This window comes from Pavona decussata, unplaced genomic scaffold, assembly GCF_977016875.1.
Source record: "Pavona decussata unplaced genomic scaffold, jaPavDecu1.1 SCAFFOLD_92, whole genome shotgun sequence".
In the NCBI taxonomy this organism is placed as follows: Eukaryota; Metazoa; Cnidaria; class Anthozoa; order Scleractinia; family Agariciidae; genus Pavona; species Pavona decussata.
The window spans coordinates 3,421,140-3,445,000 of NW_028145509.1; the positions used below are offsets into that span (position 1 = coordinate 3,421,140).

Consider the following 23,861-nt stretch of genomic DNA (forward strand, 5'->3'; position numbering starts at 1 on the left):
CACAGCTCGTTCAGATCAGGAGAGAGTAAAACCCATTTATTTGCGCAAAAGACAGGCATGGCATGCCTCGTATATCTCATCCTATAGTATTACAGGTAATTACTAATAGGCAGTGACGCCCTGTCCCTTAAATTTAGCCCTAGAATAAACAAGAATTTCTAGCAAAGAAATCATATAGTACTTTGCTAGTATGCATCCAACAGTAATAATTTAGAAAAATTATGTAATCTGGGGGAGGGGGTTAGTCAGTAGTCAGATGTATTAGTGACGAAGAGGTACGAATCAGGCCAAGTTGCTAGACCAACCTAACAAGACCTACTAGGCTTAAACTTTACATAAACAAAAGTCCAACGATACAAAAAGGTCATTTTGCATAGCATAAGAAACCTCAAAAGTCCCTACCAAAATCGGTACATCCCAAAAAAGTCCACCTGAAAATTTCCAACCCAAAAAATTGTCGCTGCCTCTCCCTGTCACAAAGATACCTGAATACCTCACCCCCCCTCCCCCCGACGCACCCCGTCCCCCGAACCGGGGATCTAAAAGTTACACGATTGAGTCATAAGTGCAAGTATCCACCACTACATGTATCTCATCAACAACAAAATCTATCAGCATAATTCTTAATTATTGTCTTGATGTACTCTTCGACAATTTAAGTATTTACAAGTCCTTTAAGTTCAGTTTCCTGATCATTGCAATGAATCACGTCTGCAGTGCACGCGTATTTGGAGGTCATGCAAGCGCTAAATTAGCCTTTGCTTCTCGGATAAAAACGGCCAAGATTTTGAGCAAGTGAAAAAAGGGAGAAAGAAGAAGTCAAGAGAGTGGAATCTGGCTGGAAGATCAATAACAATCATGCTGGTTGAAGACGCAAGAGAACAATCCAGCGCTTGCGCGCTCGGCTAACTAAAAAACAAAGAAAACAGCGATACATTGTGGGCTAAGATAAATGATAATTTGCTGCATTGTTATGTGAGGCATGAGGCTCTATCACCACCAATGGTCATCGTCGTCGCTACAATACACATAATACTCCTCGCTTTCCTGTGCCCTTCTCCAGTTGTCTAATCTATTAATTTGCACATCCTCCAGCCGCTTTATCTCTTTACAGACCCTGCATTTTTGTTCTCCTTTTCTCAGCTGAATGTTACTGAATTCTTCTCGTGGAAATTTTCGATGACAACGGATGCATGCTGTATTAGCGGCGCAAAATCCAGCCTTCCTTTCTCAGGGATGATGTCAAGTGGGAGGTAGGCATTCGTCTCGTACTCATCAAAACATCTCTCGGTTCGGCCTCGATAATGATTAACATACCTTAACGAGCCTCTTCTCTTCCGTATACATCCTTCATTTTTTCGTACAATCGGAACATGCCTATTGTGTCCACGATGCAGTATTGTATTAGCTCGTCTGACAGCGGTCGCTTCTTCCACACGTGATTGTCACCGTCCTCGTCATCTTCCTCGTCATTCTCTTGCATAGCTTTCTTCCCTTTTTCTTTCATTTTAATCAAATCTTGATCCTGGACATACAACTCAAGGCAACGGGCAAAACCATAAATCTTCTCCACTTCATCTGTTCTCTGGCTACGGCGTTTATACTTGGTGGAAGACGGACGGCTTGCTGTGGCGTTTTCTCGGCGGTAAATGATTTCAAGCAGCTGAAGATCCAAGACTCCCGTCAGTTTTACGTTGAACTGATACCAAAGAGCGTCCGAGTCTTGTCGGCAATCAAACATCATCTTCTTACGCGACTTGTCTTCAAGGATTTCGCCAAGGCCACTGTTGAATACAGCTTGTCCTAATTTCAGTACATCAAATATGTAGGCTTTCTCTTCAGTCGCTACTGTTATGATGGTAAGCTCTCCCTTTCTGCTCAACGACACACCTTCACAATCGACGGCTAAGATAGTGTTGCGCTCCCGGGGGGGGTACTCCCCTATATAAGGTATATAGGTATGTGCCGCCCCAAAGGGTATGGTTTTTGAGCCGTTTTGGTCTGAAAACGGGTATAGATTTTGACAATTACGGTCTGAAATCGGGTCGGGTTTTTCGGGCCGGGAACATTTACGAAAGCTTACAAGCATATGTTTCTTCTCAGTACGTAACTGGAACGACTAACTGATAGCGAGAAAAAGAAATAGATAAACTATGTCATTCCAGCTTACTTTTACTCCTTGCGTCAACTTCCGTTCGGCATTGATGCATAATTATCAGGTCTGAAAACGGGTATGAATTTTAGAGGTCAGGTCTGAAAACGGGTGTGGAAAATGGCATGTTTAGGTCTGAAATAGGGTCGGGATTTGAAGACCCGGGCGGCACACCCCCACCAAGAATTCCGAGGAGTACCCCCCCCGGGGTTGCGCTCTAGTTTCCCTTTGAGCTCACAGAGAGTTTCCTTGAGGGTAACTTCATCATCGACAAGTCTGTAATCATAAGCGTTCTTGGAAGCCATTTTATGAACTCAATTTTTACCTTCGGACAGGTTTTTGCATGTCTTGTTCACGATTTCTGATACCTGTTTATTTAGCATCAACTAACGAGTTCCAGGAATTCCATTTCCGGTTTAAACCCATTTCCCAGAAACAGCGTATGCCATGCCCTCACCTTACACGTGCCCGCTTCGAGCAAAAATTGATTTCCGGGAATTTGACTTGCGCATTTCCGCTTCAGCGACGGAGTTAACCTATTCCATCACCCCACCTCTTCTCCCTCGAACTCCCCCCTAACTACGTTAATCACAACCAACTTTTAAACAGGTTCTCGGTGTACTTTTGACACACAACCGGGGGAGGTGCAATAAAGGCATAAGGTAAACATTTAAGCAGGTTTCGAAAAGCGGAAATGGTAGGTGAAATTCTTGGAACCCACTTGTCTATCTGTTTAAAAATAAGCTCAAGGAAATTAGGGCTCTGATTGGTTGAAAGCCGTGTTTCTGTATCTCCATAGTATTAAAGGAAACATGATATTTATCCGGGTAGATTTCCTTCCTTGCCAAAATTCTTGTGCATCTATTTCAATCTACTTCTTGTATTTTAGGCTACATTTTATTTTCACATTCAATCATTAAGTTTGACACACTGTTGTGCAAATGAGTAACGTAGCCCAAACGACAAGAACTACACATCGAATTTTGGCGAGAATGGAAATCCACTGATACCTTTACCGCCTCAGAAATTCAGATTCATTGTAATGACAAACTAGCGGTCTCCTTACGAGATGTCACTTTAAGATTTCGAAAGACTGGAGGGGCAAACGTGTCGCTTTAAGTGTGAAATAAGGATATTCGGAAAGCTAACAGCAGCTCGGAAATTCGGGGAATAGGTTCCGTTCCCTAAAATCTTCTACGACTAGAACTTTCAACACTGAGAAAAGAATCCTAACAGATCAAACCGTTTATCTTACGAACATACTCTATGCCACTAGAAAGATCATAAAGAAATCGGGGAACATAGGGAACGTCATCTTCAATACCATTTTGTGCGTGATTCTAGCTGTACCCAATCGTAGACGTTTGAAAGAATTCGACCCAGCAGACCAGTACAATACAACACGCAGGCGAGTGTTTGCACACAGTTTCCTGATACTTGTGTTCCTATTACCCTCTTACAACAGAAAATGCTTTATCTCTTGTCACAGACAATGGCATATCTGAATGGTCCAACCGTTGAAACAAGTTCTGTTTGCAGACGATACAGATTGATTTTATATGAATAAAAACTTTAAACACTGATTATGGCTTCAATAAGAGCTTTTCTAAGCAAAAATTCCTATAAAAGCAAACTGATTTCTCTTCTTCCTTCCTTTAGAAATTCTAAATATGGTGGTCCCTTTGGTGAAGTTTGTGTGTTTGCTTGTTTTTTCGTTTAATTTGTAAATGCCGCTACAAACAGCACTGAATTGAGATCTTTTTATCTAAATCCTTTCAGCTCGGTGGATTTGTGTCTACGCGTGCGATTCTATCCATTCTACGTGTAATTATATCAACTATGCCATCTTCGCTGTCACTTAATTCCTAAAATTAAGCCTTTGGATCTCTGCAAGCTTCTAACAAAATTTCCTCAGCGAAGAAATCCTCGAGTAAGACGACCAACATGCGCTTTAACATGTAAAAACTATTTTGAGCGAACTGCACTGTTCGGCTACTCAACCCAAGGAAAGTATTTGCTATTTAACTCTGGGCGAGGTAGATACAATGGCCTCTCATAATATTTTTTGATATTTTGCTGACTTTTCACAACTTTTTAAATGCTGCTGGCTATTCACTTGTGTGAAATACTCTAATTCAATTATTTACCTGAATGTCGGTAAATACGGGTGGATATTTACCTCAACGTTCGTAAATAACTGTTTTAGAAAATATTTACCCCTACACTAAGTAAATGACGAAACCTAGCTAAGACGTTTTTATACTCGCCTTAACAAATTCTTCAACAATTAAAGTATCAATCGAGGTTTAAAGTTATTTAGGTTCAGTTTGCAGACACTGCAATGAATCATTGTTTTCTGCGTTGTTATGTAGTTCTACCACCAACCGTCCTCGTCAAAAACGACCTCGTCAAAACGTCGCCAATTATATCGCCTGCTTCTTTCGTCTGCCCGGCGCTTTATCTCCTTACAGACTCTGCACTTTTGCTCTCCTTGCATTGTATTGAATTCATCTCGTGGAAATAATCGATGGCAACTGGTACATGCTGTATCAGCGGGCGAAAAATAAAGAGTTCCTTTGTCAGGAATGATGTCAAGAGGCAGGAACGCATTATTTTCATATGTGTCGTAGGACCTCTGTGCTCGGCCTCGATAGTAATCAACATACCTTTCAGATGCAACTCGCAGTCGAGCCTCTTCTCTTCTTTTGACATCCTTCATTTTGTGATTGTCGTACAATTTGAACATGCCCATCGTATCCACAGCGCAGTACTCTAGAAGCCTATCTTGCAGGGGGCGTTTCTTCCAGATTCTGGAGTCATACTTTAGCAGTCTGCTTCCAGTATTCTTCCTTCTGATCAAATCTTGATCCTGGACATACAACTCAAGGCATCGAGCAAAACCAAAAATGTTCTCCACTTCATCGGTTCTCTGGCTACGGCGTGCATACTTGGTGGAATACGGACGGCTAGCTGTGGCGGTTTCACGGCGGTAGATGATTTCAAGCAGCTGAAGATCCAAGACTCCCGTCAGTTTTACGTTGAACTGATGCCAAAGGGCGTCTGAATCTTCTCGGCAATCAAACATCAACTTCTCACACGACTTATCTTCAAGGATCTCGCCAAGGCCACCGGTGAATACAGCTTTTCCTAATTTCAGTACATCGAAGATGTAGGCTTTCTCCTCAGTCGCTACTGTTATGATAGTAAGCTCTCCTTTTCTGGTCAACGACACACCTTCACAATCGACGGCTAGAAGAGCGTTATGTTCTGCCTTCCCTTTGAGCTCAGAGAGAGCGTCCTTGAGGGTAGCTTCATCATCGACTAGTTTAAAATCATAGGTGTTCTTGCGAGCCATTGTAGATGAACGTAATTCGCCTTCGAGCAAAGAGCAGGCCTCTGCATGTCTCGGTTTTATGATTTCTGAATAGTTAAGTGGGTATTAGCATTAATTAACGAGTTCCACGAATTTCAATTTGTCATTTCCGCTTTGGTGTTTCCACGAAACACAGCATAAGCGCACCTCCTCCCTCCCCCCCTACCCGTACAAAGTTTTCCCTATTTTTCGTAAACGGGCCCTTAGTTAATGTTTGATAAACCGCCGAAAGAGGAGTCGGGGAGGAGGTTGGGGGAGTGCGAGTAAGGTAAAAATCTAAACAGGATAGGAAAAGCGGAAGTGGTGAGTGAAATTCTTGGAACCCACCTACCTCAGTGTCTGTTAAGAAAATATGAGTTACTGAACGCACACTCTCATTGCTCATCAGCTGTGCTTCTCTAACTCTATGGCAACAGGCCTGGTTTTCGTGGGTAATTTTACAAAGAATTCCGAACACGGATCACAATATCCGCATGAGAAATTCATAAATCGAACAACAACAAAAATTTATCTACTTTTTCGTATTATTATCAAATGGCTTGTAAGAACGCTTATGACTACACACTGGTGGATGATGAAGCTGGCCTCGAGGATTCCATCCCTGAACTCAAAAGGAAAATAGAACCTAACAACCTATTAGCCGTCGATTGTGAAGGTGTGTCGTTGAGCAGAGAGGGAGAGCTTACCATCATAACAGTAGCGACTGAAGATAAAGCCTACATATTTGATGTTCTGAAATTAGGACAAGCTGTATTCAGCAGTGGCCTTGGCGAGATTCTTGAAGACAAGTCGCGTGACAAGTTGATGTTTGATTGCCGAGAAGATTCAGACGCCCTTTGGCATCAGTTCAAAGTTAAACTGACGGGAATCGTGGATCTTCAGCTGCTTGAAATCATCTACCGCCCTGAAAACGCCACAGCTAGCCGTCCGTCTTCTACCAAGCATAAATTTCGTAGCCAGAGAACAGACGAAGTGAAGAGCATTTACGGTTTTGGTCGCTGCCTGGAGTTGTATGTAAAGGATGAAGATTTGACCCAAAAGAAGGAAAAAGGGAAGCAAGCTTTTAAACGGGCTGGCAAGGAAGCGTGGAAAAAACGACCGCTTTCAGACGAGCTAATACAATACTGCATCGTGGATACAATGGGCATGTTCAGATTGTACGAGAAAATGAAGGATGTATACGAAAGAGAACAGGCTCGTCTACGAGTTGCATCTGAAAGGTACGTTGATTATCATCGAGGCCGAACCAACAGGTCTTTTGATAAGTACGAAATGAATGCCTTGCTGCCACTTGACATAATTCCTGATGAAGGAACTCTTGCTTTTCCCGCACGCGCTGATACACAATGTAGCCGTTGTCAACGAAAATTTCCACGAGAAGAATTCAGTGAAAATCAGCTGAAAAAGGGAGAACAGAAATGCAGGGTGTGTAAAAAGATAAAGCGACAAGAGGACAAAAAAACAAAACAAACAAAATCAGCGGGAACGTAGAGTACACAGATATTTTACCGGCGAGGACGAGTTCATGTATTGCGGTAGCGAGGAAGACTTCTTATACTCCTGGTAGAGCCTTATACCTTGTACAAAGGCGTGCATCCGTTGAACTTTAACGCAAAAAGTGATAATTTATCAGCGCTTCTACGCCATTTTTAATTATGGAGGTTTACGTGGCACAAAATAATCTTTTGTGGGGATCTATCGAAAAATCATTTCAGTACAAAATGATTTAAGAGACATTCAAATTCAAAGAACTTTAATAGGTACTTCGTAAAAGACTTGTTGATCACAATTGAGAAGTGTAGGTGTTTTAGACTGAGGGCAGCCACGTTTTAACTTACCATAGACCCATTGTAAAGTCCGGGGGCGGGGGAAATTTGCGGACAAGTATATGAATAATTAAAAAGTTGATTACTGTGACTCTTTTGGCGACCAGAGTCATCAGGTCGAAAATCTCTTACCAGCTAACAGCCGGTTTACAGAATTTTTAAAAATATATTTCAGAACTTGAATTACATTAAAATTATTTATAATTGACTGATTTCCCATGCAAAAATTGCAATTTACAGCATCTTTGGCCAAATTCAAAATTACGGCAAACAGTTTGCGTGAATTTCCTCTTGACCAAATCTAAAGGACTCTCAACTGATTGGTCAAACGTTGAAGCCTATTGTAAGACGAATATCACAGTGCTTCAACAAAGTTATTTATTGTGACGTAGTACTAACGCTCAAAACGTCAGCACTCGAATCTCTTTACGGTGGCTAATTTACCTTTAGTTATCAAATCTGTTGATAAAGCAAATATTCGTTTCTACTCCCCACCGACGCAGCACCACAGTTTCCTCACAAACTAACCCCCCTTATCCTAAGTTATGTTATTTACTAGATTTAGGGGCGGACAATAGCCCATCATGATTAGATATATAACTCTTAAACCATAAGTGTGGACGTTTTGTATGCTGTTCGACCCAAACTGAGCTAAAAGACTTTGCTAATTCAATTGTTTGAAGAGAAATTGTCAACTGTTTAAAGAAAGCGTGCTGTCTTGTATTTGACTGCCTTAATGGAACTGCATGATCTCCTTTTAAGAATTATTTCGAACAATTGTATCATAACGCTTTAAACGCTAGAAACAATGAGAAAGCAGCAAAACTGCCCAAGGTCAAACTGGATTTTGCGATCCGTAGTTTTTATTTTTAGGTACCTCGGTATTTGATTCATTGCCTTAAGTTTGAGAAACATTAATTCAAGATTATTATTTAGGAAAGCCTCAAACGATTATTACCTGTAAATTTTTACTGTAGTTCTAACATATTTTAGTTATTCCTATTTGTAAGTTTAGCCAACAGGACCCCGTTGATAATAGTACTCTATACTAGCTGAAAGGTTATCTTGTATCATTGTTATTATTATTATTATTATCATCATCATCATCATCATCATCATCATCATCATCATCATCATCATCATCATCATCATCATCATCATCATCATCATCATCATTATTATTATTATTATTATTATTATTTAGTAAGAAGGATATGGCATTGCGTTAAAGAGGCACCCATCGAGAACATTAAAATGTCGTTTCCTGTGCAGGTCGTTTTATTGTGTTTTTAAGGTTTACTTGTATAAGCTTATACAATTTGATACGTTCGGAAGCTTTAGCTGAAAATTTAGTTGCAAAACGTTTTAGGAAACAGAATTTATTTCCCGTATGTGCGAGCTGTTGCTGACTTTATGAAAATGCAAGCTGACTTTTTTTTTCCCATCCGAAAACGAAAGGAATTACTTTACTAGTGTTATTGACAAAATATTGAGCAGACATTTGCCGAAGAAATCTTTCGATTGTCCATACAACTAAATCTGAATTTCTGAGGCGAGGAACCATTGGATGGCCCTGGCGTAACCAACCCTGCCAGTAGGGATCTTTGCCAACCTCGTTCCCAGGGTCCTCTCCTACTCGGCCCCCGTAGCGACGGGGACCGAGTACTACTGTATTTTCAATCTAGGTCAAAGATATACCACTGAGTTTACCGAGCACTAACGCTGCCATCTACGCAGATGATAGAACTCTATCGACATGAGCAGCGTGTAATATATAGACTTGGCAGTACCTCTAAGTTTTATACACAACCAGGCGTTCGCGCATTCCAAGCTATGAGACTTCCTTAGTGTCGATGATGGGAGCATTTACGGTGAATAGAAATTTAAAAACATGTGCGCTGTAACTGGCAAGATTCTGTTCAAAAACACTTTTTGGTTGATTAAGAGAACATTCCAATTTCAATGGAAATGATCTGTAAATATCTTAAATAATTTTATTATGAATATAATTTTCTTTTTGCTTTTTATTATGACCATTTTGTTCCCTTTTGGGTGAAAATAAAATCTGCGGCTACCGTTCTGTTCTGTTTAAAATATTTGTTTGATTACACGACGCCACAAGCTTCTAGCTTTAAATCTAACGGTGTATAAATAAATTTACTTTACCTTTACCGTCTTTAACAGTAATCGTGTTTACCAAACAAAGTTCTTCCATTTTATTCTACGGAAACTTACTACAATTTAGCTATGGTGCTTTTCATTTAGCCAAATGTTCGCTTGGAAATTTCGGAAAATTTCCCTCTCAAATAGAAAGACTTCTTTTTCCAGTCGTTCCAAACTTACCATCTCATTGGAAGATCCAAAAACGCACGTGAATGGCGAGTGAAGACAACAAAATGAATTGAAGAATTTTGTGCAAATGAAACAATAATCCGTCATATGTACGGAAAAAAAGATGGCGGCTGTTCAATTTACCACAATACCTTGCGACCCTAGCACAGCCAATGGGTACATAGAAAACCATATTTATTTTTTAAGAAAGTCGTCCCTGCACTAACAACATTGGGTATGCTAGGTCTGAATATTTTAGATCTTTTCTGTGCGTTTGTATGAGCGCTTTTAGGGCTTTCGTACGCTAAGAATTAAGGATTAATGTTTACCGAAACATTTTGCGCGATTCTTGCTGTACACAATCGTAGAGGTTTGAACGAATTCGACATAGCAGTAGAAATACGACACGCAGGCGAGTGTTTGAAAATGCTATAATGATAAGCTCTTGCATTCTGCTCAACAACACATTTTCTGCTTCCCGTTTGAACTCAGAGAGGGTTTCCTTGAGAATAGCTTCATTGTCGACTAGTTTATCTTCAGACGTGCTCTTGCGAGCCATTTTGTGAACTCAGTTTCTGCCTTCGACCAAAAGTAGGTCTCTGCCTGTCTCGGTCTTATGATTTCTGTATTAATTAACGAGTTCCAGGAATTTCACTGTGTCGTTTCCGCTTTGCGACTCTGTTTACTTATTTCCTAGAAACAAAGACCCTCACCCCTCTCCTTCCGTACAAAGCTTATATGTTTCATATTGATAGATCACACGCCAAAAGCTGTGGCGGAGAGGAAGGGGGTAGGGGTGGGGGTTGGGGTTGTAAAACCGGAAATGGTGAGTGAAATTCTTGGAACCCACCTACCTGTGTTAAAAGAAAACACGTCAGTTTACTCCTCTCTCATTGGTTAAAAACTGTCAACCACTATGGCACGTGCCCCGTGAAAAAAATATTGAACACGTTCACAAATCTGCATGAAAATTCATGAATCACACAACAACAACAAGAGTCTACTCTTTCACATGATTATCAAATGGCTTGTAAGAACGCTTATGATTTCAGACTGGTGAATGATGAAGCTGGCCTTGAGGATGCCATCCCTGAACTCAAAAAGAACACCCCTTTAGCCGTCGATTGTGAAGGTGTGTCGTTGAGCAGAAAGGGAGAGCTTACCATCATAACAGTAGCGACTGAAGATAAAGCCTACATATTTGATGTGCTGAAATTAGGAAAAGCTGTATTCACCGGTGGCCTTGGCGAGATTCTTGAAGACAAGTCGCGTGACAAGTTGATGTTTGATTGCCGAGAAGATTCAGACGCCCTTTGGCATCAGTTCAAAGTTAAACTGACGGGAGTCTTGGATCTTCAGCTGCTTGAAATCATCTACCGCCCTGAAAACGCCACAGCTAGCCGTCCGTCTTCTACCAAGCATAAACGCCGTAGTCAGAGAACAGATGAAGTGGAGAGTATTTACGGTTTTGGTCGCTGCCTGGAGTTGTATGTAAAGGATGAAGATTTCACCAGAAAGAAGGAAAAAGGGAAGCAAGCGTTTCAACGGGCTGGCAAGGAAGCGTGGAAAAACCGACCGCTGTCAGACGAGCTAATACAATACTGCATCGTGGATACAATGGGCATGTTCAGATTGTACGAGAAAATGAAGGATATATACATAAGAGAAGAGGCTCGTCTACGAGTTGCGTCTGAAAGGTACGTTGATTATTATCGAGGCCGAACCAACCGGTCTTTTGATAAGTACGAAAAGAATGGCTTGCTGCCACTTGACATCATCCCTGATGAGGGAACTCTTGCTTTTCCACGCGCTGATAAAGAATGTAGCCGTTGTCATCGACGATTTCCACGAGAAGAGTTCAGTGCAAATCAGCTGAGAAAGGGAGAGCAGAAATGCAGGGTGTGTAAAGAGATCAAGCGATGGGCGGACATAAAGCAAAACAAAAAAAATATGTAGGAACGTGGAGCAGCATATAGAAATCTTAATGACGACGACGAGTACATGTATTACCTTTAGGTTTAGGTTTCCTTGTAACGTTGGTAGAGCCTCATATATCGTGCAAAGGCGTACATAGATATGTGCTATCTTCATTAAAGTAATATGCTTACAATTCTCTGAACTCACAAGAGCTTTCACGTCAAGGGGCCTTCGCTATCTTGTATTAGGTGAAGTGTAAGCGTTGCAAAATCTGAGTGTTTGTGTCAATCGGTTGACAAATCATTTCTGTACAAAATAATTTCACAATGTTTAAACTCAGAAATCTTTACGTACTTGGTAAAAGATTTGCTGACCACATTTGAGAAGTGTAGGTTACTTGGCCAGTGGGAAGTCAGGTTTTTAAGTTTCCCTAGATCCGTCGCAAAGTCCACGGAAAATTTTTTGGAGAAATATATGAAATATCTGACTCTCAATGCGACCAGAGACATAGGAAGATCTTTGGCCTGATATTTTCAGTCGATAGAATTTGAATTTTTCATAACTTTATTTACACAGATGAAAATTACTTGATATCAACTGAATTTCCATAATAAAAAAAATTGTAATTCGTCGCATCTTTGCACAAATTCAAAATAACGGACAAAAGTTTGCGCGAATTTCCTTTCAACCAAATCTAAAGGATTCTCAAATGATTCGTCAAATGTTAAAGCCTATCGTTATACGAATATCACAGTGACTTACCAAAGTTATGTTTTTACTAGATTTAGGGGCGGATATTAGCGCATCATAATTACATTAATATAAGTCTAGTATCGTAAGTCTCGACTCCCTGCAACTGGCCCTAAGAAGTTTCCAACATTTCGGTTGTTAAAGACTAAAGTGAGGCTGTTTTAGCAGGCCCGTAGATAGCATAGATAAAACAGAAGAAGTCGGAATTGAGCTCAATATCGATCAATAAATGCTAAGCCCCGCTGATAAAACAGATGTCAAGGAAAGAGTCTTAAAAGATTTAAAACACGTATTTCAGAAAGATTTTTGCGCTTGCAAGCGATGGTGATTATGTAAGATCGAGTGGAAAAAATGTCTTCTCTCTGACTGCTACTCATTAGATAAGTCAAATTTGTCATACCATCCGGTCAAAATTCTGTGAACACCCCGCTCGCCCATTCAATGTCGTTTCATCGTAATTGTTGTTTAAATGTAATAGTAAATTCGCTAAAGCAAATGCCCATTTTTCTCGCATGCAAGCATCTCGATGTTTTGCCATTTTTCTACCCTTTCCGGCTTTCGTCTACTTCCTCGGTAAACATTTTTGTTCTAGCTGCGGGCCTGGAGTTTGGGATAGATGTGGGTTAAATGTGGCAAAAGACTAAAGACGACCTTTCTTCAGAAAATCTAGAAGTATATTATAGTTAACAAGTACTGTCTTACAACGAATACGATTTGTACCTTCCTAAGCTATAGCCAAGAGGTGTGAAAGGCTAAGCCCAGTCGATTAAGTGGAATATTTTATCACATAGTATATTTTCCATATTAAATTAACAAAAGCTTACAACCCATGCGTGCCTCAGCTAAATTTGAAAAGGCGGCTGTAGGTGCGGGAAGAAAATAACATTGTAACATTGTTAAAAACCACGTTTCAGTCAGTTGTGAGGTAACATTTTGGAAAGGGCAAATCAACTTTTGTTCAAAATTTATGATTTGACACAAGTCCTTCCTTACTTTATAAAGCCGCTTCTGTAATAAGCATCCCCTACTCGAAGTCTGAAAATAAACTAGCCCCTTGGAGCATCATAAAGCCCTTACGGTACTTCAATTGAAGGAGAGGTAAATGTGAGGAAGAAGGGCTTGTTGTTTAACACTACTTTACCCCCATGTTCTTTCTTGATACCAATAACCCTTGCTAAGATCTGCTTTTCCCCAATAGTCATAAGCCGCGCAAAAATATCCTTGTAGTTATAGGCGCCGCCCAAAGCAAAGCCGAGTATCTCGGACCATACCGAGATGCGAAGAACGTTTGCGCAGTAGTAAAAGAAGGCATCTTCCTCAAACGTGTGTTATTTCTGGATCTTTACCAAGCCCACTGACCTTATATATCCCACTGTAGTACTGATTTTCAATCTAGGTCAAAAATATACCACTGAGTTTACCGAACACTAACGCTGCCATCTACGCTGATGAGTAAACTCTGGACGACTGCTAGGCAGCCTTAACCACACAACCAGCTGGTTGTTAAATAGAATGGTACCAAACGTGAGGGAGACGAAAAAATTCCTCCTTTCTAGTCATCATAAACCTCGGCACATCCAATCATCTCAGTAAATACTTACCCTGAATAACAACTTGAAAACCAACAGTAAAGAACGCTGAGTGACACGAATGACAGTCATCATAACATTGGACAGTTTTTGTTTGTTTGTTTGTTTGTGTTTTGCAATGGTGATTAAATGTTTCACAACCTGCATTCTAGAACTTGTCTGTTGAAGAGGGCTCGGTAGGTCCTCTCAGCCCTACTAAAGAAAAATGCTTTCGAGTAACTGCTCTCATTAAGCCTATACAGTTTGAAAATTGGTGCACTGCAGACAGAAATAGTTTCAACGAACGATTGCTGGGAATGCTCAAGGTACAGAAACGATATAGGACGCTTACAAGTCTTGAATGCCGTATCACTAAACAATTCTGCAATAGATTCCTAATGATGACCTCATGCGGCTTAGAAAATTGTGTATGATGCTGCTCTAAATTGTACGTGGAACGTTCCCGCCACATTATAATGATTAAGCAACATACTCGAAAGCGTGTCTCACGATTTAAAAACACGCGCAGCGTGTAATATATAGACTTTGCAGTACCTCCAAGTTTTATACAAAACCAGGCGTTCGCGCATTCCAAGCTATGGGACTCCATTAGTGTCGATGCTGGGAGCATTTACGGTGAAAAGAGATTTAAAAACATGTGCACTGTAACTGGCAAGATTCTGTTCAAAAACACTTTTTGATTGATCAAGAGAACATTCTAATTCCAATGGAAATGATTTGTAAATATCTTAAATGATTTTAATATGAATATAATTTTTATTAGGACCATTTTATTCTCTTTTGGGTGAAAATAAAACCCGCGGCTACCGTTTTGTTCTGTTTAAAATATTTGACGTTTATTACAAGGCCCCGCAAGCTTCTAGCTTTAAATCTAACCGTGTATAAATAAATTTACTTTGCTCTTCTTTACCTTTACCGTCTTTAACACTAATCGTGCTTACCAAATAAACTTGTTCCATTCTATTCTAAGGAAACTTACTACAATCAAGCTGTGGTGCTTTCCCTTTCCCAAACTTTTCGTTTGGAAATTTCGGAAATTTTACCTGTCAAATTGGAAACACTTTTTTTTTCCAGTTGTTCCAAACTTGCCATCCCATTGGTAGATCAAAAAACGTACGTGAGTGGCGCAAGAGGACAACAAAATGGAATGAAAAATTTTGTGCAAACGGAACGATAATCCCCTATACGGAAAAAAGATGGCGGCTATTCATTTTACCAAAATACCTTACAACCTTAACACAGTCAATGGGTACATAGAAAGCAATATTTTTTTCTACGAAGTTCGTCTCTGCACTAACAACATTGGGTATGCTAGGTCTGAATATTTTACAACTTTTCTGTATGTTTGTATGAGCGCTTTTAGGGCTTTCGTACGCTAAGAATTAAGGATTAACGTTAATGTAATAGGAAAAATTTTGCGCGTCACTCTTGCTGTACAAAATCGTAGAGGTTTGAAAGAATTCGACACAGCAGTAGAAATACGACACGAAGGCGAGTGTTTGAAAATGCTATAATGATAAGCTCTTGCATTCTGCTCAACGACACATTTTCTGCTTCCCATTTGAACTCAGAGAGGGTTTCCTTGAGAATAGCTTCATTGTCGACTAGTTTATCTTCAGACGTGCTCTTGCGAGCCATTTTGTGAACTCAGTTTCTGCCTTCGACCTAAAGTAGGTCTCTGCCTGTCTCGGTCTCATGATTTCTGTATTAATTAACGAGTTCCAGGAATTTCACGGTGTCGTTTCCGCTTTGCGACTCTGTTTACTTATTTCCTAGAAACAAAGACCCCATCCCCCTCCCTCCGTACAAAGTTTATCCCACTTTCCTTTAAACGGGTCATTTAGTTTCATATTAGATAAGACGCCAGAAGCTGTGGCGGGGACGAATTGGGTAGGGGTTGTAAAAGCGGAAATGGAGAGTGTAATTCTTGGAACCCACCTACCTCTGTTAAAAGGAAAACACGTCAGTGTACGCCTCTCTCATTGGTTAAAAACTGTCAACCACTATGGCAACGCGCCCGGTGAAAAATATCCAACACGTTCACAAATCGGCATGAAAAATTCATGAATCCCACAACAAGGAAAAGAACATACTCTTTCGCATGATTATTAAATGGCTTGTGAGAACGCTTTTGATTTCAGACTGGTGGATGATGAAGCTGCCCTCGAGGATGCCATCCCTGAACTCAAAAGGAACACCCCTTTAGCCGTCGATTGTGAAGGTGTGTCGTTGAGCAGAAAGGGAGAGCTTACTATCATAACAGTAGCGACTGAAGATAAAGCCTACATATTTGATGTGCTGAAATTAGGAAAAGCTGTATTCACCGGTGGCCTTGGCGAGATTCTTGAAGACAAGTCGCGTGAGAAGTTGATGTTTGATTGCCGAGAGGATTCAGACGCCCTTTTCCATCAGTTCAAAGTTAAACTGACTGGAGTCTTGGATCTTCAGCTGCTTGAAATCATCTACCGCCCTGAAAACGCCACAGCTAGTTGTCCGTCTTCTACCAAGCATAAATTTCGTAGCCAGAGAACAGACGAAGTGAAGAGCATTTATGGTTTTGGTCGCTGCCTGGAGTTGTATGTAAAGGATGAAGATTTCACCAGAAAGAAGGAAAAAGGGAAGCAAGCGTTTCAACGGGCTGGCAAGGAAGCGTGGAAAAAGCGACCGCTGTCAGACGAGCTAATACAATACTGCATCGTGGATACAATCGGCATGTTCAGATTATACGAGAAAATGAAGGATGTATACGAAAGAGAAGAGGCTCGTCTACGAGTTGCATCTGAAAGGTACGTTGATTATTATCGAGGCCGAACCATCAGGTCTTTTGATCGGTACGAAATGAATGCCTTGCTGCCACTTGACATCATTCCTGATCAAGGAACTCTTGCTTTTCCACGCACTGATAAAGAATGTACTCGTTGTCATCGACGATTTCCACGACAAGAGTTCAGTGCAAATCAGCTGAGAAAGGGAGAGCAGAAATGCAGGGTGTGTAAAGAGATCAAGCGACGAGAGGACGTAAAACAGAACAAACAAAATATGTGGGAACGTGGAGCCGCATATAGAAATCTTAATGACGACGACGAGTACATGTATTACGTTTAGGTTTAGGACTGCTTCGGTACCGTTGGTATAGAGCCTCATATATCGCCGGTGCAAAGGCGTACATTTATTTGTGCTATGTTCATTGAAGTACACTGTAATATGCTTTTAATTCAAAACCACTTTCACGTCAAGTGGCCCCCGCCATTCTGAATTAGGTGAAGTTTAAGCGTTGCAAAATCTGAGTATTTGTGTTACAATCGGTTGACAAATAATTTCTGTAAAAAATTATTTCACAATGTTCAAACTCAGAAATCTTTAGGTACTTGGTAAAAGATTTGCTGATCACATTTTAGAAGTGCAGGTTTCTTGGCCAGTGGGTAGTCAGGTTTTTACCTTTCCATAGATCCATCGCAAAGTCCACGGAAACATTTTTGGAGAAATATATGAAATATCTGACTCTCAATGCGACCAGAGTCATAAGATCTTTGGCCTGATATTTTCAGTTTATAGAATTTAAATTTTTTAAAACTTCTTCTTTACACAGATGAAAATTATTTGCTATCGACTGAATTCTCATGCAAAAATTGTAATTTGCTTCATCTGTGCACAAACTCAAATTGGCGGACAAAAGTTTGCGTGAATTTCCTTTCAACCAAATCTTAAGGACTCTCAACTGATTCGTCAAATGTTAAAGCCTAAGTTATGTTATTTACTAGATTTAGGGGTGGATATTAGCAAATCATGATTAGTAATGTAAGTCTTGTATCATTAGTCTCGACTCTTTGCATGCTGTCCGGCCCAAAATGAACCATTAAAGCCCGTTGGCTGCACTTCGGTTGTTGAAGACCAAAGTGGGACGTATATGACATCGACTAGAGAAGGTTACAAGTAATCAGGCCCATAATGGCCATAACCAGTAAAGAGGCAAAAGAAGCAGTCGGAATTGAGTGAATGCTTAGCGCTTTTGATGAAACAAAAATCAATAAGGAAATAGTTTTAAACAGATTTAAAACACATATTTTAGAAAGATTTTGGCAATCGCAAGCAATCGCGATTAATATCAGTAAGATCAAGTGGAGAAATCTCTTCGCGCTGATTGTTACTTATTACGTAAGTCAAATTTAAATGACTACAATCCGGTCAAAATGCTATGTAACACCCCGCTCCCCCATTCAATGTTGTTTCATCGTAACTGTTGTTTAAATGTAAAAGTAAAGTCGCTAAAACAAATGCCCATTTATCTCCAATGAAGCATCTTGATGTTTTGCCATTTTTCTACCCTTTCCAGCTTTCGTCTACTTCAGTTCTCGGAAACATTTTTGGTCTACCTACGAGTCTGGGTCGGTTGTTCGAAAGCCGAATAACGCTAATCCCCGATTAAAAATTAACCCGAAGTTTTCATCTCGCTCGTTAAAAATATTTTTAAAAGCTAATTTTAAGTAAATGGTAAAGAAAAGTCTTATGCAAAACTGAGGAACAAAAATCTTTTTGAAGAGTCTTCATTAATGAATAATTAAATTCGAATTAAAGGTCACGACAAACCATTGATCAGTTTGTTTTTGGCATGGTTAGAGTGACATTGTATAGGACATATTGTGAGGTAACATTTTGGGCAAGGGCTACATCTTAAGGCCTGAAAATAAATAAACCCCTGGGTCTGCTGTTGTACCACTGTCCCATGTTGATGTTGTTAGGGTGAAGTCTTCTTATAAGGATAGCTTCCTTGATCCTACGGGTATACCAGTGAGAGCCTCGATCAATAAACTTTGCCTTGTTCCAAAGCGGATAATGGCCGGTCTCGTGGGCGTGCTCAGAAACGGCGGAGGTCTGGGTACCGGCGAGTTGTAGATCCCCGTCGTGCTCTTTGATTCTCTCCGGCATAGATCTCCGTGTTTCCCCGATTTAGACTTTGCCGCACTCACAAGGAATCTTGTAAACCACGCCATCTTGTTTAGTCGGATCGAGGGGCTTGTTGTTTAACACTACTTTACCCCCATGTTCTTTCTGGATACCAACAACCCTTGCTAAGATCTGCTTTTCCCCCATGGTTTTAAACCGGTCTGGGTACCGGCGAGTTGTAGATCCCCGTCGTGCTCTTTGATTCTCTCCGGCATAGATCTCCGTGTTTCCCCGATTTAGACTTTGCCGCACTCACAAGGAATCTTGTAAACCACGCCATCTTGTTTAGTCGGATCGAGGGGCTTGTTGTTTAACACTACTTTACCCCCATGTTCTTTCTGGATACCAACAACCCTTGCTAAGATCTGCTTTTCCCCCATGGTTTTAAACCGCGCAAAAATATCCCTGTATTAGTAGGCACCGCCCAAAGCAAATCCGAGTATCTCGGACCATCCCGAGATGCGAAGAACGTTTGCGCAGTAGCAAAAGAAGGCATCGTACTCAAACGTGTATCATTTCTGGATCATTACCTTATATATCCGACTGTCGACTGTATTACTTTTTAATCTAGGTCAAAGATATACCACTGAGTTTACCGAACACTAACGCTGCCATCTACGCTGATGAAAGAACTCTATTGACGGCTGCTAGGCAGCCTCAACCACACAACCAGCTGGTTGTTAAATAAAATGGTACCAAACGTGAGGGAGACGAAAAAATTCCTCCTTACTAGTCGACAAAAACCTCAGCACATCCAATCATCTTGGTAAATACCTACCCTGAATAACAACTTGAAAACCAACAGTAAAGAACGCTGAGTGACACGAATGACAGTCATCATAACATTGGACTGTTTTTGTTTGTTTGTTAGTTTGTGTTTTGCAATGGTGATTTTAAAAATGATTCACAACCTCCATTCCAGAACTTGCCTGTTAAAAAGGGCTGTAGGTCCTGCCAGCCCTACTAAAGAAAAATGCTTTCGAGTTACTGCTGTCATAAAGCCTATACAGTTTGAAAATTGGTGCACTGCCTACAGAAATACTTTCAATGAACGATTGCTGGGAATGCTCAAGGTACAGAAACCATGTAGGACGCTTACTAGTCTTGAATGCCCTTTCTCTAGACAATTCTACAAAAGATTCCGAATAATGACCTCATACTGCTTAGAAAATTGTCTATGATGCGGCTCTAAATTGTACATGGAACGCCACATTACAATGATTAAGCAACATACTCAAAAGCGTGTCTCACGATTATAAAACATGAGCAGCGTGTATTATATAGACTCGGCACTGCTTCTAAGTTTTATACACAATCAGGCGTTCGCGCATTCCAAGCTATGGGACTCCCTTAGCGTCGATGCTGGGAGCATTTACGGTGAAAAGAAATTTAAAAACGTGTGCAACTGACTGTAACTGGCAAGATTCTGTTTGAGTCTGTTTGATTTTTTGACTTTTTGATTGATTAAGAGAACATTCTAGTTTCAATGGAAATGATCTGTAAATATCTTAACTAATTTTATTATGAATGTAATTTTCTTCTTGTTTTTTATTATTCCCATTTTGTTCTCTTTTAGGCGAAAATAAAACTCGCGGCTACCGTTCTGTTCTGTTTAAAATATTTGTTTGATTACACGGCCCATAAGCTTCTAGCTTTAAAACTAACGGCGTATATTAAATAAATTTAATTTACCTTTAGCGTCTTTAACAGAAATCGTGTTTACCAAACAAAGTTGTTCCATTCTATTCTAAGGAAACTAACTACAATTTAGCTGTGGTGCTTTTCATTTAGCCAAATGTTCGCTTGGAAATTTCGGAAAATTTCCCAGTCAAATTGGAAAGACTTTTTTCCACTCGTTCCAAACTTTCCATCTCATTGGTAAACGTACGTGAATGGCGCAAGAAGACAACAAAATGAACTGAAAAATTTTGTGCAAATGGACGATAATCTGCCAGTACGGAAAAAGATGGCGCCTGTTCATTTTACCACAATGCCTTGCGAACCTAGCACAGCCAAAGGGCACATCGTAAGTCATACAGTGTATTTTTTACGAAATTCGTTCCTGCACTAGCAACATTGGGGTATGCTAGGTCTGAATATTTTACAACTTTTAAAGTTGTAAAATATTCAATACTGTGCGTTTGTATGAGCACTTTTAGGGTTTTCGTACGCTAAGAATTAAGGGTTAATGTACCAGTCTCCATTTTTTTTGGTACAGTGGATTGATTGGAACGGAAAAAGACTTACAAGCGGCCCAAGCTCAAGCTGTAAAGCTGTGGGCAATGATCATCTTCCGTAATAGCGGTCACGGCGCAAATATGAGAGATACAGAATATTTACGATCGGGTTTAGGAGGTAGAAATACTCGAAAGTTCTGTTTACTTCTTTTGCTGATTTGAGGCCATTTTAGTGAGTTATAGGTTTCCTAGGTTTCCTACCCCTAAATCCGATCGTAAATATTAGCTATTGTTAAAAACTGAATCATTGTATAATGCAGTTCGAGGGATTTGATTGGCTTAGCTGCCATGGTATATGAGCCATTATACGAGCCATTATACCATGGCCGAGAAATGGCGACCATTAAGATCTAGCAATATTTCTTGATTGATTTTAATAAAACAATTATTCCACTTGCTCTTGTTGGATATGAGATGATTATAGCCAACTCGGCGCTAAGCGCCAAGTTGGCTATCTATCCTCTCATATCCAACGCGTGCTCGTGGAATAATTGTTAAATATTCCCTATAGAAACTCTTATATTTGCACCGTGACCGCTATTACCCTAGATGATCATCGCTCACTGCTAGAGCTTGAGCCGCCTGTGTTTGTTTCAGAGAATTTCCGTTTGATCTGCGCGTACCTTTTGTATTTCAAGAAGTTGAACCGACAATTTTGGCTAAACAGAAAACACCCGTGCATGCCATACAAACTGTAGTAATTTTACAATAAAAACCAAAATCAGACAACTACCTTTGCCCATACAAGCGACTCAGAACTTCATATGACTCGGGTTGCTTAGGAAGATTCTTGGTTATGAGAATATCCTTGAAAATAAACGAAAAACCACTTCACTTTATTCAGTTCATAACCAGGTAAATCTGTTTACATCTGCCATAGCCCACCATCTCTTGAAACACAGTAAATCGTTTACACCCTTTTCTTGAGACAAGTACAGCAAGTCAGTAAGTAATTTAAGCAGGAGTTTCCTAATGTTTCCTTAAGTGTATTGTTTCAAACAAACATATTTATTTAATACTCCCACAATAGACCCTTATCACTCGCCGCCATGTTGAGTCTCGGGGGAATAAAAAGCTTTGTTTTGCATGGAAAGCCTCGGTCAGATGCGAATTCAGTGCGAGGCTTGCCGTGCAAAAACAAAGCTTTTTATTCTCCCTAGACTCAACATGGCTGCCGTGTGAGAAAGGTCTATTAACGCATTGTTGGTCTTAGCCACCCCACCCATCTGGAAATTACAGCTTATAGCTTCATACTTCCTAAAATTCTTAAATTTTGAGACTTCCCCCGTCCCCTCCCCCACCCACTTTTCAGGCTTTCCAGTGATCTTGCAAAGGGTGAGTTACTGGATAATTTCTGGGACTACACAACATAAAAGAAGTAATTTGCCATCTTTGCCAAAATAATTAATTGGGCTAATTGTTGCACTCAGGACATAGCTATTAAGAAGCAACAGATGCCAACATCATTGCAAAATTCACTGACTATGATGAACAATCTGCTGTATGGAAAAATATGGTAGCTGTACATTTTACCATTAATAATACCTTGCTAACCTAACCTAGGAAAATATATAGAAAGTTCTTTTTTCCGAAAATTGTTTGTGCTAACAGCATTGTGTATGCTACATGTAGGTTAAAAGTTTTTAGAACTTTTCTGAGTGTTTAATGCACGCCATCTTCTTACAGTAAGGTAAATTGTAACTAAATGTACTAAGAATTTTACACTTATGAACACTATTTCAAAAAGTGCTTCATACCTTTACCATATCTGGATCAGCAACCAGAAGTAAGGGAATGTGCCAGAACCAGACAAGAATGATCTTGCCATACTCAATATGCCTGCAAAAAAACAAAAAGGTTTTGTTGGTGTTTCACATTGTTTGTACGGAACGGATACAAATATTTTAAATCTAACCTCAATAAATTAATAATTATTTTACTATTATCTGGACTCCCAAAGGCTCCAGTGATCATAGAAATAACAATGGGACATAAATGTATGAGATAAGCTTTGCTTTTCAATCAAATTTCACTGAGCATTATATTACATTATGGTCATTATTGTGAGGCAGATTTCAATTAAACAAAGGAAAATTAAAAATGAAGGGCTTAGTGGAAAACAAGCACTTTGATAGGTCTTCATTTGGAATTCTCTTTTCATAAAGTATTTATCTCAATCATTAACATTTTTAAGAAATCTGGGATACAGAGAAAGTCTCAGTGGATAAGCCAAAAGCCACTTTATTATTGCAGCTGCTTGTAACAATACCTTACTAATAATCCAGCATCAAAATTAATTTAATTTGCCGTCAACACAATTAAAGTTAATTTGCAAGAAGTAGAAAATTTTACTTGTACAAAATACACTGGCCAACAAAAACACATCATAGTTTTCCTTCGATCTGTGTATGACCATGCACTGACGACATCATCATCAGCATCATCATCATCATCATCATCCCAACCTTTCCTATAGTTAAGTAACACACAGGGCTTCACTAAGTCTTTTCCACTCCTCCTGGTTTACCACCACTTCAAAGGTTTCCTCCCTGAGCCAGGCCTCCCACCCTAAATCTTCACAACTTTCTTTCCAAACCATTCTACATCAGGTGGTTCTGGGTCTTCCCACATTTCTCCTACCAAAATGGTTACCTCCAATTTTCATTTTGGATACCAAAAGCACTTTCTAAGACCTAGTCTTAAACCATGCAAAAATATCCCTGTATTAGTAGGCACCACCCA

General features: G+C 40.0%; 4 protein-coding genes and 2 pseudogenes across 4 annotated transcripts in view; 3 read left to right on the plus strand and 3 right to left on the minus strand.

Annotated features, from left to right (window-relative positions):
- LOC146473905 (cholesterol 24-hydroxylase-like) overlaps positions 1-23,861 on the minus strand; it is a 50,541-nt gene that overhangs the window by 24,211 nt on the left and 2,469 nt on the right. Inside the window, exons 3-4 of the mRNA XM_085117947.1 lie at positions 22,877-22,958; positions 21,853-21,926 (exon numbers count right to left, since the gene is read on the minus strand). Coding sequence (XP_084974073.1) covers positions 21,853-21,926; positions 22,877-22,958 — 156 coding nt within the window. The remainder of the gene's footprint in view (positions 1-21,852; positions 21,927-22,876; positions 22,959-23,861) is intronic.
- Positions 16-3,410, minus strand: LOC146473908 (piRNA biogenesis protein EXD1-like; annotated as a pseudogene).
- LOC146473909 (uncharacterized) lies at positions 3,563-5,582 on the minus strand. The gene has a single exon (XM_085117943.1). The coding sequence runs from the start codon at positions 5,505-5,507 to the stop codon at positions 4,527-4,529; it is 981 nt and encodes a 326-aa protein (XP_084974069.1). The 5' UTR covers positions 5,508-5,582; the 3' UTR covers positions 3,563-4,526.
- On the plus strand, positions 5,727-8,551 carry LOC146473910 (uncharacterized; annotated as a pseudogene).
- LOC146473911 (uncharacterized) lies at positions 10,625-11,639 on the plus strand. The gene has a single exon (XM_085117946.1). It carries the CDS (start codon positions 10,706-10,708, stop codon positions 11,636-11,638), a length of 933 nt encoding a protein of 310 aa, XP_084974072.1. The 5' UTR covers positions 10,625-10,705; the 3' UTR covers position 11,639.
- LOC146473912 (uncharacterized) lies at positions 15,990-17,204 on the plus strand. The gene has a single exon (XM_085117945.1). The coding sequence runs from the start codon at positions 16,051-16,053 to the stop codon at positions 17,041-17,043; it is 993 nt and encodes a 330-aa protein (XP_084974071.1). The 5' UTR covers positions 15,990-16,050; the 3' UTR covers positions 17,044-17,204.